Source organism: Astyanax mexicanus, chromosome 16 (genome assembly GCF_023375975.1).
Source record: "Astyanax mexicanus isolate ESR-SI-001 chromosome 16, AstMex3_surface, whole genome shotgun sequence".
Lineage (NCBI taxonomy): Eukaryota > Metazoa > Chordata > Actinopteri > Characiformes > Acestrorhamphidae > Astyanax > Astyanax mexicanus.
In genome coordinates this window covers 9,600,375-9,620,691 of record NC_064423.1, presented here as the reverse complement: position 1 = coordinate 9,620,691, position 20,317 = coordinate 9,600,375, and the positions used below count along the sequence as shown (strand labels likewise).

Here is a 20,317-nt window from a genome sequence, read left to right as displayed (position 1 = left end):
ATTATTTTGTATATCTCACTCAACTCACCCTCATCAGGGAAGTAGCCAGTGGGGCAGGTCTCTATACAGGAGTTCTCCACTGTGTAGAAGTTGAGTCCTCTCCGGCAGGAACGGCACTCATTGGAGCCACGGCCCACACACTTCTCACAGCCTCTGTGACAGCGCCTGCATCGCCGAGCCCCAGCGTCCGCATAGTAACCCGAAGGACAATGACTAACACAGGTCCTGTGGAACAGAAGAGAACGGATCAGAGCAGAAGACGGAAGAGCAACGGTTACAAAACTACATCATTAATATATGGAAGCTTTCTCAAACTTTAGAATAGTCATTACTGCCAATCAGTCTGACATACTCTCAACTCAACCTCAGCTGCACAAATTACCTTCTTACCAAACTTGCAAAGAAGATCTGAGACTTTTTACAAAGAGCACCCAGAACTTTTGTTTTAAAAGAAGAAAAAATATAACTACACAATATTAATAATTAAAAACGATTGAATTTAACTAGCAACCCATTGAAATGGTACCATAATAATCCAACAATTTAGAAACTGACAAACAAAGACACTACACTAACAAAGCAATAGTAATAGTGACCAAAGTAATGAGGCTAGTTACAATTAAGAAATAATACCTTAAAGGGTCGTGCTATAATGTGTATTATTGGCACTGCTGTGCTGCAATAAGATCAGCACAGTAATGACAGTATTACTTGTTATAGCACAACCCTCAAATGTATTATTGCTTAATTATACCACAGTTCCATTATCGCTGTTTATTTAAAGATTTTGTGTTATTTTTTGCATTAGTTGCATTGCTGCTCTGTTAGTAGCTGCAGTGTTCGGTTTGTAAGAGCTGCATCATTGCTAGGTTACCTCTATGTGGCGAAGAGCTTCAGTTACAGTACATTACCGGCTGATAATGGCACTCATAGAATGCCTCTCAGCCAATCACATTGCAGGATTAAAACTGTGGTATAGTTATCAAAGTAATTAAGCGACATGCTATTCGATTGGTTGGACAACTTTTTTGGACACCTTTAATTTGGAATCAGTAATGCTTTATAGTTTTTTTAACAATTAATTAATTAATTACGCAAACAAGTTTGACCCCAACTTCCACCGATTTTTTTTCTAATCTGTTCTACCTTCCTGTCTTCAGGTTGCCCAGACTGAAGTGGATGCAGTTTAGACAGTGGTCAGCGTCTGGTCCATCACAGCCCTGGTCCCCACACTCCTGGTGGCACGGCCCTGAAATGAACAGAACAGAACATTTTCACGCCTGTCTGACAGTGCTGTTGACTAGAACCACATGCAGGCTTAAAATATTTGGTTAGTTGTACATTTAGATATACATCTGATTCTTTTCATTCCAGGTCATACTACAGTTCATCAATGTCTACATGTTACACGTTACTAAGTCTTCATTAGGGGAAAATGATACTGAAGAAATGATACTTCCAGCTGCTCAGCCGCCTGTTTTTCCACACAGAACCACATTCAACATTCTCACTAGATACTCATATATTTCAACATATTTTTCTCTGCTGAACTAACTGTACCACTGTACTCCTCTTCTTCCTCATCCTCATGTTGAGGGGTCTCTGGAGAGGTTTCTGGACTCTTCATGCTGGGAATCTCCAGCATGCGGGAGCGAGAATGTTGAGAGCTCTGAGACTGGTAAGGGTGTTCCGCTGTCCCGTGGAGAATCAGCGTCCACTCTTTCAGCTTGCCTGATGAGCAAGGAACAGAAAAAGAGAGAGAGTTATGACACACCAGAATCATTACAAACATCTTTTCATGCTTTTCAAGCTGAAACTAATAAATTAATGATACGTATTTAGGGAAAGGCTATTTTTAAGTTTCTATGTTTAATGCATGGAATGCACATTTTACTTATCTTTTCCCCATAATAGCTTAATGCAAGTCTTGTGTTCTTTTGGATCTGTTTTAAAAGCTACATCTTTAAATTACACATTAAAGAAAAGTCTAAAAACTGTCCACAATGGTTAAGGATCCACTCAAGACAAACTTCTCCCATTAGCCTGAACAAGAGAAGCTAAATAAAGAGATTCTGTACACATGCATGTTCTTCTGTAGGAGCTGTTCAGATCTTTCTCTGATGCTGCTTTATTCTCTGCTGTTCTCTTACCTAGAATCTCTGGGTTCCTGAGCTGTGATGGGGACTCAGATATCTCCAGGGTCCATGTGCCCTCTGCCTTCTCACCCCAGCAGTGCACAGTCATGAACTCCCAGTTCCTGAAGCCTTCATTGGAGTTATCAAACAACCTGAAAAAATACAGACAGAGACACGTTAAACTAAACAAAGGCAAGGAGATTCAATAAATAATAATCATAATAATAATTAAATAAATTAAATAAATATGAAAACCAATGCCAACCTTACTCCAAATTGTCAAGCTATTTCACTGTTGCAGACAAATTTGGTTACAATTCAAGGTTTCAGTCTAATATTATCGCAAGTCTCGTGATTCGGCTCACGCAAATAGTGATGTGAACAATGTGAACAACCAATATGAGAGCTGCGGAAAGCCGCAAGGCAAGCACAGAGAAACTCGAGGAGCTGTGGAGTGAGCAAGAGTGTCTCTTTGACGTGTCTTCCAATTAATACAAGAAAAGTAAAAAAATAATAAAAGTATATATAAACAAAAGTAAAAGAATCTCTAAAAACGTAGTCTGTGACTAGTTTGTGAATTTAATCTATTAAAAGTATTTCCAGAGTCTTTTTGAAGTCGTCTAGTGTATGGTTAGCTTAAATCTTTTGTTACTGCTGCTAAAACCAAAGTCACTGGACAAAACTCAACACACTAGGAGGAGAACACAAAGTGGCAACTGTGTTTATCAGCTGACAGATGCCTGCACTGGCTATGATACTCCCAATGATACTGCTAACACTTATAAATAACATTTTCTCCCCAATTTACAAAGCCACTCCCCCCCTATCACTAGTGATGCCCCAACACCAGGAGGGTAAAGACAAGAACATGCCTTGTTCGAAAGTCTTTTTTAAGTCTACCTTGTTTAAACCAGAGCAAAGACACAGACACCTTCATACCATAAAACACTGGGATTGTAGTGTGAAAACTTTTTAAGATGGTTGAGGTCCAATTACAAGAAAACTGAGGCAGGCTATTATAAATACTAGACAATAGAAGACGAAAAAGATCCAGGAACAAAGCAAAAAATACTGTCAAGAGCACAAAGGGGGTGACTATACTAGTCAACAACTAAGTACTCACTGCACAATGAGCAATATGAGTATTTAGTAAATTTAAACTGGCTTTGAGTTCTGCACTTAAAGTTTTGAAAGTTGGTGCTGCTGGTCAAAATGGAAGAATAAAAGCAGTATAAATACTTAATAATTGTGTTTTATTTTGTGTTATATTTTCTGGGAAAAGAGACTGAACAAACTAACGCCAAGTTTAATACTTCAATAAAGTTTCTTGTGATTAAAGTATATTTATTAAAGCATTTATTTATCATGGCCCTGGCAAAGAAGTGGAAATAAGTAAGAACAATACTTCAGTTTACACCCACAAATGTAATTTATTCAGCCCCGTCTGGGAGAAACCAGTTACAATCCTGCCGGTTTAGCATTCACACCACTGCACCGCTGTGCATTAGGGTTATCACAAAGCCAGCGTGGATGTGCTCTGTTAATACACATCATTAGTTCTCATCCTCTTTATCCATTCTGCATCCTGGATCCTCTACAGGCTTCGGGTTCATCGCCCACCCCCAACCCCCCACTGAAAGAATGCAGATGAGAGGCAAACTTCATGGTGCTCCTGGGGTTGCGCAGCTCACTTTGAACTTGGTGCACTTAGATCACAGTGAAGCATTTCTGCAGCTAATCTGTCACTGCAGTTTCTTAAGCTGCTCAGAAATCAGAATGTGCTAAACTCTTTCATAAGTGAGTCTGTGATGATTTGCAATGGCCAGAGTCAGTTTTCCTGACATGAGAGCAGCTGGAGGTCTAGAATCTAAGCGTTACACAATAACTCAACTTTACTCAATAGTGTAAGGAGACCAGCATGTTATAGCCTTTGTGAACCATGAATTCTGTAATATTTTATTTTACTTGAAACTGACTGCTATGATGTGTGCCAAAAGTCACAGCAGTATGTAAATCGATCATGATGGCCCTGTAGTACACCCTGGGCATGTCTCCCCACATTGCTAATTGTTATCTTACACCCTAACTGTCTGTTTTCAAACTGTGCACCTGCACCGTTTAGATAGCAAACATGACTACAAATACATCTTCGCTGATGGCCGAGGGGATCGGGTGTTTCTCTATCTTGGCAACGGAAAACAGAGGTGCACTACTGACTAATTAGAACCTAGACAACAGTCAACCATGAACCAAGATGTTCACTGCAATCTTGACAACATAGGCATGCTGTATGTGCTCAACGTGTCTACTGGGTGTCAGATGGATGAGAAATTCCATTTCACAAGTTCCTTTGATCCACAAATTCACATACTGTATTTATCACACTTTTTAGGGGGGGGGGGGGGGGGGTCTCACTGCTGGGTGGAGGTGGGGGGGGGGGGGAGTAAAGCTAAGTAAACTAAACTGCTAAAAAAACATTTAAAGTCATATGAGTGCTGAATGTTACTCTACACAGATTTCTTTATTGGTTTGGGTGAGTAAAGCACTTCAGTTTATTAACAGTAGGCTTGGATTTCCAGATTTTCAGTGAGGCTGGGTGCAGCCTTAGCGCTTATTGCTATTAAATGGCGCCTGACAGTGCTACACTGAGGAACCTTGAACCCAGGAACCCAGGGTGCTATCAGCTAGCAGTGTGTCCCACGTAGGTTGTTTCAACGCAGTAAACAAGCAGACTACGGTCCAATATATTTACCTCTGAACAGCAAAAGATTAAGCACTTAGCGCGGATAGCAGCTAATGATAATGCGGCTCCAGCAGTGCTAACTGGTATAAGCAGCAGGCTCCAGGCCAATAATACTCACCTCTCTCACCCCACTAAGATTTTACAACAATCAGGAAAATGGGCAAACTTTACTAATTAATTGCACAATTTTCTGTGATTTCCTTAAGGTGCAGATTTTTGAATTAGAAGCCTTTACAAAGGAAACGTGTGTGTGAGCGTTTGTGTGTGTGTGTGTGAGAGAGAGAGAGAAGGAGGGAGGGGTAGTGAGTGTTAGTTATGAGATTTAATCCATATTTCATCATAAATAAAAACGAATCGACCTTCTGTACTCAACAGTGGTGATGCTGTGTTTTTTTATATATCCACCTCTTTGCGGATATTGGCAGAATATCTAGTTCAGCCACATTTTGATTATGCAGTTAGTTCATGGTATACAGGGTTATCCTCTACAGTTAAAAATAGGGTACAAAAAACTCAAAACAAACAAAACAAATGAGGGTTGCCTTTAAACTACATCGACGATCATCTGGAATCTCCTCAGTTTAGACAATTTACTTAAGAAACTAATTTACTTTGGTTAGAGATACTTATTTTCATTTTTTACCCGAGGAAGCACAATACATGTTATTTCAAGGAGGTTTAAGATCCAATTTGTAATGAATACACTCCGTTATTCTGCAGCTCTGCTTTGGAACAGACTGCCTATGGAAATTAAATGTTGTCCATCAGAAAGGGTTTTTAAACAGGTTTTAAGGAGACAGCTATTTGAAAATTGTTTGTAGTCCTTAGACATTGAGAGTACTAAATACAGGACATCATAAGGAATGATACCTCGCTGTCTGTCATCTTGGAGTATGTTTTATGTTGGTGTTCTGTGTTTTTGTGGGCAGTAACAATGTTTAATTATGGGTGTTTTGTGTAGAGGACCACAATGGAAATGGAATTGTGTTTTAATCCTCAATGATTTGAAGTGCATAACTGTTTGTTTTGTGTGTATGTACTTTTTGAATCATTAAATAAATTCATTTATTCATTCATTCAGTGGAACCACTATGATAGTTGAAGCACTAGTTTATTCTACAGGCTGGACTTGGGTTTTCAAAATCACTAAGAGAGAATGAGTCAGTCAGTATGAGCTGGGTCTGTGCAGAATGTGCTTGACAGAAAAAAAGTTACCAGAGCACAAGTCCACCTATCTTCCCACCCTTAACACATTATAATATAAATGCATTTGGTAGCAAAGCACAGATGGCACATGAAGAACGCTCCTTACACAGGCCAGGCTGTACATAGCAGCATTGCGTTAAACCCACGGGTGAGAGAGGAGCTAAAAGTACGATCCATGCACACTAATAAATACACTGAAAACACAGGAAGCCCCATTAGCCTGTCATCTCCCGTCATGTCTGTAATGGCTAAAGCGAGCTGTTCAGGGGAGGTAATTGTGCGGAGGAGCAATTTCGGCAGGTCTCCCCGCTCCTGTGCGGTAAATAATGACTGGAAGTGTCACAACAAAAAAAGCACAGCACGGCGATATATCGGGACAGCAGGACGCTGAGACAGTCGTTTCAAGTTAACTAGTATTGTTGCCATCAACAAGAAGGCAGAGACGCAGCAGTATTTTTCATTTCTTCAGGCAACAGTGTTTGAAGTGGGAGGCGGAAGATTTCCCCTGATAAACAAGGAAGACGAAAAGATCTAGCGGTGAATCTAAAATCTAAAAGTTTGCGAGCGAGTGGTAAAGAGGGAGGGGGCCAGTGTTTTATTCATGAACGACCGCCGGAATAACAATCAGTGTCCCTCAAAGCTTATAAAAGTATCCGCTGCGGTCTTAAGAGAATACCAAGCTAAGAGTAGAGGCAGGCGATCATCAGGAGGAATGAACAAGAGATCAAAACCCCTGTGTGTGAGCGTGTGAGTGACATGGATATGCTCCACATCTGACAGCAGCAACAGCGGCCAGATGAGACTCGGGCTTATGCCTGTACGGAACACCCGTACCCTTGAATATACTGATTCGAGGGGAAGGGACTCGAGCGAAAGAGAGTAAACACCAGGATGCAGTGTCTAGATGACACATGTAAAAGAGTATCTAGGTGAAACCTGGGTCAAAACACTGTTTAGAAAAGCGCGCGTCTCTGTATATATGAGTCAGAGCTGCATATGTCAGTGTGTCTCAGACACTGTACTTTATATTATACAAGAACTACACTTCCTGACAAAAAATAATGCATCTGGATTGATGAAAATCTCAGCATGCAGTTAATTCTCAAGTCTTAAATCATTAGGCTCAGTGTCTAACCAGACCACACCCGTAATCTTTCATGTATTATTTAAACATCTTTCTGCTCTATGGGGAAAATCTCAAAAGGCTACTCTTGGGTAGTGTACCTCTTGGTGAGAGATTGCTGACTGCATGGCATGCCTCTAACTAAGCACTTAAAGAAATTTTGCCCAGCTGAATTTGTACATGTTTCTTCTTTTCTTGTTTCTTTCTTTTCCTGTCTTGTTTTCTTTCCTACTCTGCTTGTTTTCCTAGCCATGTGTTCTGTAGTACGTGGCTGTTCTGTTTTGTTTCTCTCTTGTCTCCACCCAAGCCCCACCATGCCAATAATGTTCCCACTTGTGTTTCATTTGTTACCCCGCCCCCTTTTCATCTTCCCCAGGTGTTCCTTATCTGTGTCTGTGTACACACTGCCTGGTCAAAAAAAGTCTCCACCTTGATTTAACTAAATGTAAATGATGTGGGGTTGATGCTGCAGTTGGTCTGCAGGTCTAGGTTCAGCAACAGTATGTGCTGAAAGAATGAGGTCAGCTGACTACCTGAATATACTTAATATAGACCAGGTTATTCCATCAATGGATTTTTTCTTCCCTGATGAACACGGGCATATTCCAAGATAACAATGCCAGGATTCATGGGGCTGGAATTGTGAAAGAGTGGATCAGGGAGCATTTTCACACATGGATTAAGAGTTCACCACAGAGTCCAGACCTTAACCTCATTGAGAATCTTTGGGATGTGCTGAATGGAGAAGTGCTGCTTTGTGCAGTGGTTGGTCAGACTCTACCATCATCAATGCTGCTGCAAGATCTTGGTGAAAAATTAATGCAACACTGGATTAAAATAAATCTTGTGGCATTGCAGAAGCTTATCTTATTAACTTTCTTTTTGGCCAGGCAGTGTATATACCCCATGTTTTGTTTTGTTCTCAGTTGTTGTAATTTGTTAGTTCCCTTCATGTTACTGGTTTGTTATAGTTTATCTTTATTTTTGTTTGTTGCTTTTCTAGCTAGTCTTCTGTAGTTTGCTTTATTGTCTTATTATTAGGTGCTTTGTTTATGTTTCTATGGCTTCAATGAAAACCGCCTTGCACTTGCATCTGGCCTCCGACTCTGAGTCATTACTGTAAAAGGGTGCAACACTGGACTGACAGAAGAATAATAGCTGTTTTTACTGCTACAGATTAAAACCGTATTGGCTTAGCAATAAATCCAAATCCTGTTTGCGATCTGAATTGGCCATTGTTTCTTCTAAAATAATAATAAGCATTTGAGTGCAGTCTGTCTCTTCTTTGCTCTACTTTACACTATATGTTGGAAGACTGCTGGGAGGATTTGACTGCACTCAGATGATTGCAAACATTGTAAGGGTGACTCCAGGGCCAACAGTGTATTTAGCTGCCAATGTCCAGCACATTTCATCCCATCCACCTTTCCCTTGTTCATCACACCAGCCATCGAAAAATTATCCTGAAGAATACAAATTTGGAGGATTCATAATTAAATTAGACTGCTTTTTTTGGGGGGCTTTGGTAGAAAGGGTAATTTGACCCATAGGACAAGGGGAGTAAACAGAATGTTAAGATCACATAAGGGTTAAATGGAGCACTATCTCTCCAAAAAGAACAATGCTGTGGAGACTTCAAACCTTCAAGTGCAGCTGATTCAGAATCTTCCATTCTATTGACAATGCTCTTCCATGGAGATTAAACCATTTGGCGAATTCAGTTGAATGCTCTATATATAATTCCTAATTAGAATGTGATGTGGATAATCTCATAGATATTTAATCAACAAACCTTTTAAACAAACACTGTGCTGCGTGTAATCTAGAAGTCTATAGGTCTAATATGATAATTTTGTTCTTTAATTTAAATGTAACAATATAATCACACAGGTCATAAAGAGAACACATTCAGATTTATCCACCTCGTCTGTGTTTGTTGTAAAAGGGTTCAGCCACCTGTCAGTTTATATTTGTGTTTAATGCACAGGTCACCTTTTGGCCAGCAGCTGGGAGCGTGTCCCTGACGGCGAGATGAGGCTGATCTCTAGGTCTCCCCTGCGCGGGTGGTTGATGAGCACCCGCACAACCACATGCTCCAGATAGACCACCTGCTCCTCCGGCTGATCTCTGCAACCTGTGCTGCTGATGCTGGCGTTTAGCTTCTGGTCCGGTCGGATGTACCTGCGGAGGGACAGAGAAACACCATCAGTGGGCAGTTCTGCCTGCTTTTCAGGACAAGACTTAAATAATGAGACGCTCTTAAAAGCGCATTACTGGTGTTTGTTGTTTTGGTGTCTCTCTGTGAAACAGAGGATTAATCACAGAAGAGAAAAAAATGGTGGGCTGTATACAATTCAATCGTCATAAATCTTTGGGGATTTTTATGGATGTGCTTACATTTCAGATGAACACAAGTTTTAAATGAAGTGATTAAGTCTTCTCATTCCTTGCATTTAGGCTCCTTTCTACTCAAATTTGTACATTAACCTACTTAGCAGTTCTGTTCCAAACCAAACACACTTCCAGCTATATGATTACTGATAATCCCTTTAAAAAGTAACTTAGTTACTGTATGGATTACTTGATTTTAAAAGTAACTAAATTAGATTACAAATGACTTTATTAGCTGTGACTCCAAACGTTTCTTCAAATTTGATGTTGTATTTTTGAAAGCTAGGAAGCACTTTATCACCAATGCAGACTTAACAACCAACCTTGATATTGTCATCTTCAGCTAATACAAAATAGAATAGAGAAAGGGGGGCTTGCTGTGTGTATGTGTGTGTGTGTGTGTGAGGTGGAGAAGAAAGGATACTGCCCCCCTCCAACTGGTCGTCCAATTAAATCCTTTAATAAATGGGAAATGTTTTTATACAAGCTTTATTTCCTATAAACTAATTAATAAAAATGTATAATTATAAACATAAATGTTTAATTAAGCTGCATAAAACTGTATAGTGAGCAGCATATAGGATAAAAACAGCAAGTGTTTCCAAATAAATAATATATTAATATTTTCAAATCCCACCAGAGACCCCAACTATCTCTGTAATCTTTCTCCACACTGTATTACACTGATCAGAGTCCTTGTAAATCAGCAGTGATTGATTATAAAGGACAGGGAAGCCTGAAACCACAATGATTAGCTTTTCTTCCATGCTTCTCTGGAACGCTTGAAAGCGGAACTAAAATGTTTTTATACACTGCGCTGAGAACACGTATCAGATTAACACCTGCTCTCTGATTGGATAGATGCATCGCAAGTTCCAGCAATAAAGCAACAACTGTAAACCTCTTTCTTGTAACGCACAGTAACTTGGATAATAACTTTAATTTGAAATAGATTACTTGTTACTGAAAAAAATGGTCAGATTAGAATAACTCGCTACTAAGTACATCATTGCACACTTCACATGCTATTAACACCCTATACGTTAGTTTTAAAGCCAAAACTGAAGTTTAATCTAGGCTTTATAAGCCTACTGCTTCGGCCTTGCTGCCAAACTTGTTTTGCAGTGCTAGACTTGACCATCCAGAACAGCAACATGTCTGAAAGCCAGGGTCTGTCATGGAACAAAGATGTGTCAGTATACTTCTCTGATGCAGAAATGGCAACGCAACATATGCTGCCCTCAAAAGGACATCTTTGAGATGAATGTCCATGCTCTTTGCAACAAGACAATGCAAAACCACACGCTGCACATATTACAAAGATATAGCTGTGGAAAACGAGAATACGGGTATTGGACTTGTCCCTAAAAGAAAAAAGTGGAAAATTTTGACAACCCTCATATTGTCATATTGTAGCACTCCCTAAGATTTGTTTCTAGGAATAACCCAAGCATCAATTGTTGTGAGAAGCAATGAAACAAAGTGTTTTTTTTAATGTTGTAATGCAGAAATGGATGTATATTACTAAAGAAAATCAAGACGAGCAGACAAAACATGATGTAGAATATCTTGTGTTCATGCATTCTACAATGACTCAAAGTCAAAGTAAATGTAAGTTTACTTGAAATGTTTATTTGCATTTCTCCCACTGTCTGAACTTTTTATGGTTTGCAGTATTCCATAAAATGTCTTTTAAACCTTTAAAAACGAATGTTTTAATGGCCAAATACTTGTTAATTCGTCCATGACAGATATACAGCAGGGCTTAAATTAAAAGGAAGTAATACACCTTAAAATGCTATCTCTAAATTTCCAACAGTGAGAAATAAATAAATAAATAAAACCAGCATCACCTAATGTCAGGCTTATTAGCCCAGAGCTGTAAAATAAAAATCAACTTAGGATAAAAAACAGCATTTGCATTTGTATGTGGGTGTTTTTCTCAGCTCATTAGGTTCAATTTGTGATCATCTGGTTGGTCAGTTAAAGCAAATTTAGGGGCTCTTTTGAGCCCAAACTCTGGTTTCCAGGGAGCTGAACGCACATAATGGCTTTATATCATAAACAAGGACGAGCGCTTTTATGATTATGTTGATGAACAACAAAGCACAGATGGCAGCAGAGTGAGTCAATTGAGGCCTGGATTCCTTATTCACATTGCAATTCAGATCCCGGCATCATCCAGATCTCTGTGGGTGAGCCTTATGAATACACAGACTCCTGTCTTCTCGAAAAACTGACACTCTGTGCTGAAGTGGTCTGCAGCGGAGGGGCTACTCTCTGGACTCCTTCAGAAACGCTTGTGCCAAGACACTTGAGCAGCACCTGGCAGGACACAAGGTAGCGAAAGGCCATCTCTGTGGAGACCAAATATTTTGATTTGCTCGGCTGGATCGCATCGCAGGTTTAGTGTAATAGGTAATCTGAGGAACTTGTGATGGGTCTGTTTGAGACGCTTGACAAGGTTAGAACCTTTCTTCACTCTCCTGCAAATCCTCTGAGATTGGTTACAAGACCCAGATAAAGCTTTGTTCGAGGCTCAGGAGAAGGCTTTCAGACTGCAGTTCTGTCCAAGGAAGACTTACTTCAGCAAAGACAATGCAACACTGAAATCCCTAATATATTGTCAATGTCAATATAATAATTACAATATAGTAATATTGAGAGGAAAAGAGAAAACCTGAAGCAGCGTATCAAAATTAAAATGACATGAATGATGCTCCTCAGTCCTTTGCAGTGAGCAATTTCTATTATCTCACTTACAGCTCTGGAAAAAATATGAGACAACTTAAAAATGATTAGTTTCTTTGATTTTACCAAATTGAAAACCTCTGGAATATAATCAAGAGGAAGATGGATGATCACAAGCCATCAAACCAAACTGAACTGCTTGAATTTCTGCACCAGGAGTAAAGGCATAAAGTTATCCAAAAGCAGTGTGTAAGACTGGTGGAGGAGATCATGCCAAGATGCCTGAAACTAAAAATAAAAATACTGATTTCTGAATTCTTAAAACTTGAGGAATATGAACTTGTTATCCTTGCACTATTTGAGGTCTGAAAGCTCTGCATCTTTTTGTTATTTCAGCCATTTCTCATTTTCTGCAAATAAATGCTTTAAATGAGAATATTTTTTTTATTTGGAGAGAAATGTTGTCTATAGTTTGTAGAAAAAAAACACAATGTTCATTTTACTCAAACATATACCTATAAATAGGGTTTGGACAATAAAACTGAAACACCTAGTTTTGTACCACAATAATTTATTGTCCCGATAGAAAGTCCTTTTTTTCCCCCCAGACAGACAGTTCTGGTAGAAACAGGAGAGTTGAGGTGCACACTGAATTCTGCCGTGATTTGAGCAGCCGTGGTTTTATGTTTTTGGATACAATCCGGGTTAGCACCCGAGCATCCCTTTCAGACAGCTTCCTCTTACAGCGTCCACAGTTAATCCTGTTGGATGTGGTTGGTCCTTCTTAGTGGTATACTGACATTACCCTGGATACCGTGGCTCTTGATACATCACAAAGACTTGCTGTCTTGGTCACAGATGCGCCAGCAAGACGTGCACCAACAATTTGTCCTCTTTTGAACTCTGGTATGTCATCCATAATGTTGTGTGCATTGCAATATTTTGAGCAAAACTGTGCTCTTACCCTGCTAATTAAACCTTCACACTCTGCTCTTACTGGTGCAATGTGCAATTAATGAAGATTGAACACCAGGCTGCTCCAATTTAGCCATGAAACCTCCCACACTAAAATGACAGGTGTTTCAGTTTCATTGTCCTCCTGTAGGTACGTCTTATACACTAATGAGACCTAAAATGAACACCACATCCTTGTTTCTACACATATTTTCTATTGTCCACTGAGCATACAGGAGCACTTTGCAGTTCTAGAATTACAGACTGTAGACCTTTTGCTCTGTATACTTTATTCTTCTCATTCCTTTTTCCTCCTTTTACCCACACAGGGGGTATTATTTGGGTGGTGGGTCATTTTTCTCAGCTCTGCAGTAACACTGACATGGTGGTAGTGGTGTGTTAGGAGTGTGCAGTGATGCTGGAGATTTTAAACAGTGTGTTCACTCTTCACCCCGCCCATTACACACACAAATAAACACACTGCAGCGTGCAAATCTAGCTTTTACATCAACAATAAACAGAATAAAGAATAAAATAACACTGCTGTTCCCTTAAATTAGCTGCTGGTGTATTTTTACAGTGGGAACACGCAGGTCAGTATTCTCTGCTGAGACGCACAAAAGCGCCGCTGTATTTTTTTCACCCTTATGACACAAAAGACATATGGACACGCCCAGAATCAAGCTGCTTGATGCGTAATTGACCAATATGCTCTAGAGTACTCTAGTATTTTAGAATATGGAACTGTACAAGCCTACTAGAAGATCAAAATGTGTGCCTGTTAAATAAAATCCATACATGTTGGCAGGTCTGCTAATGACATTGATGACCACTGCAGTTCCTGATCCACCGTACCAGCACAACACACACCACCAAAGAACAAAGTATGTAGAGGAACAGAAGGACTACAGACTGTAATTAAAGAATAATAAAGTGCTTGAATATGGTCAATAGGGATGATGAGTGTAGAAATATGGAGATATATATTAATCTTATGGCTAATCAGTGTAAGAGTAAAGCAATATGGGACAAAAAGTGAGTTCATGGTAATCATGAAGACAAGTTAAAGTTATATAAATGCTCAAGTTAAATAAATGCTAGAGATTTTTATGATTTTTACTGCTTAGTTAAAAGTCTATAATCTATGAAGAACTATTTCTTAAACATAAACAATTCATCAAACCTGAAACCTAAAAAAATGTGTACGGTTAAATTTTTAATGTTACACAGCATCACGCTGTATTCACCAATATAAACCATCTCATGCTTATAGAATGACATCAGGGTGGCAAACAAAATAACTCTAGCCGAAAAAAGCACGTTCCATTTCTAATCAATCCCCAAGAGGGACGCGACTTGTGGCATGCAGGCGTTCCATTTGTCAACGCTTCACGAGATTTCGCAATGCTGAAGGGAGCCGATGGAAAATCAATAGGTGTCTGCACCGGCCTAATGAGATTCAAAGCGTGACCTGAGATGAGCTCTCGGTCCAACCTAACTGCCTCTCGCTAGCCGTGCCATCGCTATAAATAAAAGCCCAATCACCAATCAATACTGGTGACAGCAGCAGCTACGCAAACAGCTTTCAAAGCCATGTTGAAAGAGGCGGTGGGAACTGTTTTTTTGTACAGATGCTACCGAGACAGATTGCAGTTGTGAGGGATTACAAAAGACAGTGATTTAGTTTGGTACATGTTGGCTGGTGTCTTGAGGATAACATGATTGTTCTGCTGGAGATGTTTTCAGAGTTTTGTTTTAATACCTTCAAATACAGTTAGATGTACAAGAGGGTCTGGTATGTTTTACATGTTTTACAGGAAAGGGGAAATGTTACAGAAACTTATTTAAAGATGCTAAATCTGGAATGCTTAACATTAACATAGCAACAAACAACAAATTTACCTTTAAATATGTTGTGAAGTACAGGTTTAGTGAGCAGAGAAAAAAGTTATACACCCTCTGTTTGTTCTGTTCTCAGCTCTTTGCTTTGTCATGCTGCCTTCAAAATATGTTGGCTATATTTTAGTTACAAAAGGAATTTTTTTAACAAGCCTCGAGTTGGAGTTACAGTGGTATGAAAAAGTTTTGTTTATGATTTTATAGAATTTTCATGATTTTTATGACTTTATAGGATAAACTTAATAAACTTCTCAAATATCACTGTGTTCGTCTGCTATATGATAAATATTTAACTGAAATTACTGATCTAAACAACCAATGATTTATAATGGAAAATCATAAAAATTATCAGGAGTGCCTAAACTTTTTCATACCACTGTAGCTGCAATGGTAACACCCAGACTCAGCAAGGTTGGAGCTGGCTTGCCATGATATTAACAGCATGGATTAGAAGGGTTGAAGTGTGTTAGCCATGATGGTAACAGCATTTTCTAAATTTCACAAGAAGCCAAAATAAATATTGACAGCAATGCTTCAGTCACAACAAGCTTTTATCCTAAATCACTAATGCGTGACAGTTTTCTTCAAATTATAGAGTGATGGCTCACTGACTGGAAGATAATGTACCAAGCAAGTCTTAGAAATAATCATATCAATCAACCTTCACTGAATTTCATACATCCGTCTCAAGCACGCTCTGCTTAGAGGAAAAGAAGGAAAATATGAAATATGAAAGAATACTGCAAGCCTAGGGCATAACTAACTTAAAAAGGCAATTCCTGCAGTGAGAGTCAAAAGAAACGGCAAGAGCTCTTAGAAACAGGACCACCCTGAAAAAGCACATCAATCATTGAATAAAACAAGAACAGAGAGGTTCCTGAAAGCTAGAAGAAATCCTCAACACTGAGATATGGAATTAACTCAGCGTGAGTGGCAGTAAGCTGGTGGCTGGTAGGCTAGTCGCTGGTAGACGATATATATTGTGGTAGGCCCCTGGGGTTAGGGGCGTGACCACAGTGACCCGGAAGGAGGAAGCACACAGAGATACACAGACACGGGGAGTAAATGAACTCAAAACGTACCCTTTATTTGGCTTTTAAACGCCCTCCACCACACCCAAAACAAACTTAAATCATAACTCAGCCCAATGGGGCTCTAGAGTCTGTAGAATGAACTTTAGTTTAATTTAAAGGTCCGTGCAGCCTCAGCCCTCAGCTCCCCAGTCAAGAGTCCTCCTTCAGTGAGCTGAGGCTGAGTTTTATACCTGTCCCAGCCGGCTGATTAATCAGTCCTGAATGCACACCGGCTGGGACAGACATGGCTGTGAGTTCCGGCGTGGGGCGGACCCACGGTTCCCCCGCCTCCTCACGCCACAATATATATATATATATATACAGCAAGCTAGCTGCCTATATATCAAGCTGAACACACACATAAACACACATACGCACACAATTTGCTGCTAGACTGTTGTTTATATTCTTCATTAAAGCTCTCAGTTACACTCAGTAACTATATATAAATATTTGTTTAAAAAGCATCAAAGCCAGGCCTAAACCACACTACAGTATTATTACTGTCTCCCATCAATACAGGTGAATACCAGAATTTAAAAATATGAATCATGAATTTAATATGGTGGTGATCAATATGAATGTAATTAAATTTTACCAATCTATATATTTACCAAAATATATTTTTTTTATTCCGGGCTTCCCTTAGAGTCATGAAGCGTAAGGCTGTTTTCACATCAGCAGTGACATGCTGCTTTGCTTTCCGCTCTAATTCAAAAGTATTGGAACATGTGACTGTTAGATGTGTTTTGTTGCCCAGGTGAATGTCTACATTCAGTTTCAGATTTTGGTTTTATCTGTGCAGATTGTGCTTTTACAGTTAGAGGAGTAACAAACATGAAAACCTGAGAGTTGTCTATGTGTGAAAAACAAGCAACTGTGAAGCTGAAAGAAGTACAACTATTAGGAATGTCCTGAAGAAGAAAGTCGTCACTGGTGTACTAAGTAACAGATGTCAAACATGTAGACCAAGGAAAACCACAGCAGTTGATGACAGAAACATTGCGAGTGCTGTAAAGAAAGATCCATAAACAGAAGTACAGAGGTTTGAACAGGAGATGAAAACCACTAATTGTTAAGAAGTATTGAAAGGTCAGTATAGGAAAGCAGAATAATGTCAGTGGGTCCCGGTCTGATGCAGTTACTGCAAACAAATTTTATCTATCTGTTCCAATACTTTTGCTTACAAGAAAAATAGGGTTTAGAATAGGGTTTAGAAAAAAGGTGTTATTTTCTAAACTGTGTATCAGATCCAGATACAAATACCTGGAAATATCATATTCATCTTTTAATAACAAACCCAAATGTTTTCAGTTTACAGCACAAATGACAAAATTGCCCGGAGCTAACCCAAAATTGCTGTCCTGTAGAGAGCCAGGAATGTTCACTGTCCCCTAATATTGTTTTTGCTTTTATAATGCATTCAGCCTAGGTTTCAATACTTTTGGAGGGCACTGTATGCACTAAGGCATTGTTGGTATCACTCTAACCAAATTTAGCATGATACCGAAAAATATTGTTATGCTGCCTTCTTCTATACTTTATCTATACATCCCTTTTCCTACTAATTTATAAACCCCCCAACACTCTGAGATGAACACCTACAAAACGAGACTAGACTCCCTAATCGAGGCCTTATGCATTTATAGTTAGCACAAACAGCACCACAAAACAAAAGGCTTTTGTTCCACTGAGGACAGTCAGTGAGGGCTTTGTCAGCAGCTGACTCAGAGACAGAGCCAAAATGCAATCAATAGTGCCCACATTTACTTTAACAATTGATTCCGTCACCGCACATTTCCAGAATGAACGAACATACTAGGAAAAACACAACTACTGAGAACTTAGAAGAGGTTCAAAACATACCAACGCGCTGAGCCACATAAAACTAATGTATCAAACTCTGACAATCTGTACAGTAAAATGCTATACAATAAATATTGGATGTTTTGTATAATATACAGCTTGCAGGTGCAGGAGGTCAACTTCTACCAACCTTACCTTCACATTCACCATAATTTATGATTTAGGTTAGTTAAATCTCCTCAGACCCAAAGATAATACACACTCTGGGTCCACCAGTGGCAGTAGCTACGTCTTATATTGTTGAGTATATAAGTTCATTGGTGGCTCATAAACTAAACATAGATCCCTCTTCCCATTATTTCTGTTGTATGAATAATAATGAATACATAATGAATGTTAAAAACAAAAGACTTTGATTAAATATAGAGATATTGTTCTAACAGGAGTAGGAGCTGCTGCCAGTGCTGCACTCAAACACTTTTGTTAGTTTTGGACTTTTGCCATCTCAGCTGCCGGAATCAAAAATCAAACAGCTAAAAAAGCACAAAAACCTCTAACCTTTGCCCGGAGCTAACCCAAAATTGCTGTCCTGTTGCGAGCCAGGAATGTTCACTGTCCCCTAATATCAGTTTTGCTTTTATAATACATTTAGCCTAGGTTTGTACTGTAAAAATAACTCTGGGCGGTTTGGAAGGTTGTTTAGAGAGTTGTGGCAGCCTATAGTCATCCATTAAACAACAACAGAATAAGAAAAAAGTGGAAAAAATAAGTGAAAATGAGCAGCAGGAGCACATGAGGATGAAATATGATATCAATCAGAGATGATATTACTGTTGCAAGACGTGCTCATACTTTTAAGAAGCTAAAAGTGGTCTTGTGTAATGAAGTTGAAGTCGGTGCTGCTGGTAGAAATGCTGTAATTTTAGCAGTTTATTGGAACCACATAAATTTGATTAGTAATTTTTCCAAAAAAAAAAAAAAAAAAAAAAGGCTACCCTTCAAATTGACAACAGGTTGCCGTTAAAAGAATGCCCCTCAACAAACCAATTAAAGGTAAAGGTTTCATGTCTTTAACTCATCAAAGGCCTTCATCCTGGGAACCCAAACAGGGTTGATTAACTCGTAATGCCAAACTTGAAACTCAGATTAATACCAAATCGATTCATTTGGATCACAATGTTTTCTGGTATAATAGTTCGAAGACCCAAAGCCCGACCTGAACCTGAACTTTCCTTTAATCTGTGACGTAGGTGTCTGTTTTTTAATGCAATTTTTATTTTATATAAAGCTTTGGCGTGATAATCACAATATAGCAAAGTAACAAATCAAACTGTTTTTTTAAAGTAGCACAAGTGCACAGTGCTTCACTCCACTTGTCCGTATTACGCACATGACTTGCAGTGCAATATTTTTTCTTAAATAACAGGTCTACGCTTCCTTAGTGTTGCAATGTTAGTTAACATCATTCTAAACAGATTTCACACATTCAAACAGGCCAAATATGTTTTAAAATGCTCAGTTTTAATGCTCTGCTTCCTCAAAAAATGTTCTAAGCTTTAATGTGACTGTCAAGAACAGGTTTAATTTGTGCCATTTTTAAAACTTTTTGTGCATTTTGGTGAAACAGCTGATATGAGATCACAATGTTTTGCCTTTAAATGTTTAGAAATGTCACCATGACAGATGACATCATTGTCACATTTAAAAGAGATGCAAAGCGTTATAACTGTTTTTGTGGAAAAAAAATTGCACAGCAGATGTCACTGTGGTAGAAGATGATTTGAACAGCTAACAAGATCCAATCTTTATCTAAAACAATTGGTTCATTTGATGCGATCTCCTAAAAGCTCCATTACTCCATGATCTTTCAGCCTATGCCCAAGTAGCCTGCCACTAATCGTCTCTCTTAATACATCCAGAAGGCATGCCCAGAAAGCTGTAGGTTTTGGAGATGAATAGATTACAAGTTCTTAGTGACTTGATTTAAATATCAGGACCCTCAGAATTCTACCCATGAAGTGTGGAGCTACTTTAAGCTAATGGTGTAAAAATAGGCATTCTTTGTATAGCCATTCTTTGTATATGCCCCTATCATAGCACTGTAAATCTGTTGGGAGCATCGGCTAAAAAGGCTGTATTTGAGAATGCTGGGGTAAATAGATGTGAGCTATTTGACTAAAGGTCATAATTATTATCATGTTTCACTACACTTCAAGTCCATTTCTCACTGGAGTTCTCCTTTAAGGACGGCTACATAACTTTGAAATATTAATAATTTATTCCAACAGGAATACAT

The 20,317-nt window shown here is 39.0% G+C and overlaps 1 protein-coding gene and 1 long non-coding RNA gene across 2 annotated transcripts in view; both read right to left on the bottom strand.

Moving 5' to 3' along the window:
* Positions 1-20,317, bottom strand: part of LOC125782198 (uncharacterized) — a 374,822-nt gene that overhangs the window by 56,044 nt on the left and 298,461 nt on the right. The gene's annotated exons all lie outside the window — the stretch shown is intronic.
* Positions 1-20,317, bottom strand: part of pcsk6 (proprotein convertase subtilisin/kexin type 6) — a 104,704-nt gene that overhangs the window by 19,844 nt on the left and 64,543 nt on the right. Inside the window, exons 12-16 of the mRNA XM_007260219.4 lie at positions 9,200-9,388; positions 2,151-2,287; positions 1,561-1,731; positions 1,147-1,249; positions 29-225 (exon numbers count right to left, since the gene is read on the bottom strand). Coding sequence (XP_007260281.2) covers positions 29-225; positions 1,147-1,249; positions 1,561-1,731; positions 2,151-2,287; positions 9,200-9,388 — 797 coding nt within the window. The remainder of the gene's footprint in view (positions 1-28; positions 226-1,146; positions 1,250-1,560; positions 1,732-2,150; positions 2,288-9,199; positions 9,389-20,317) is intronic.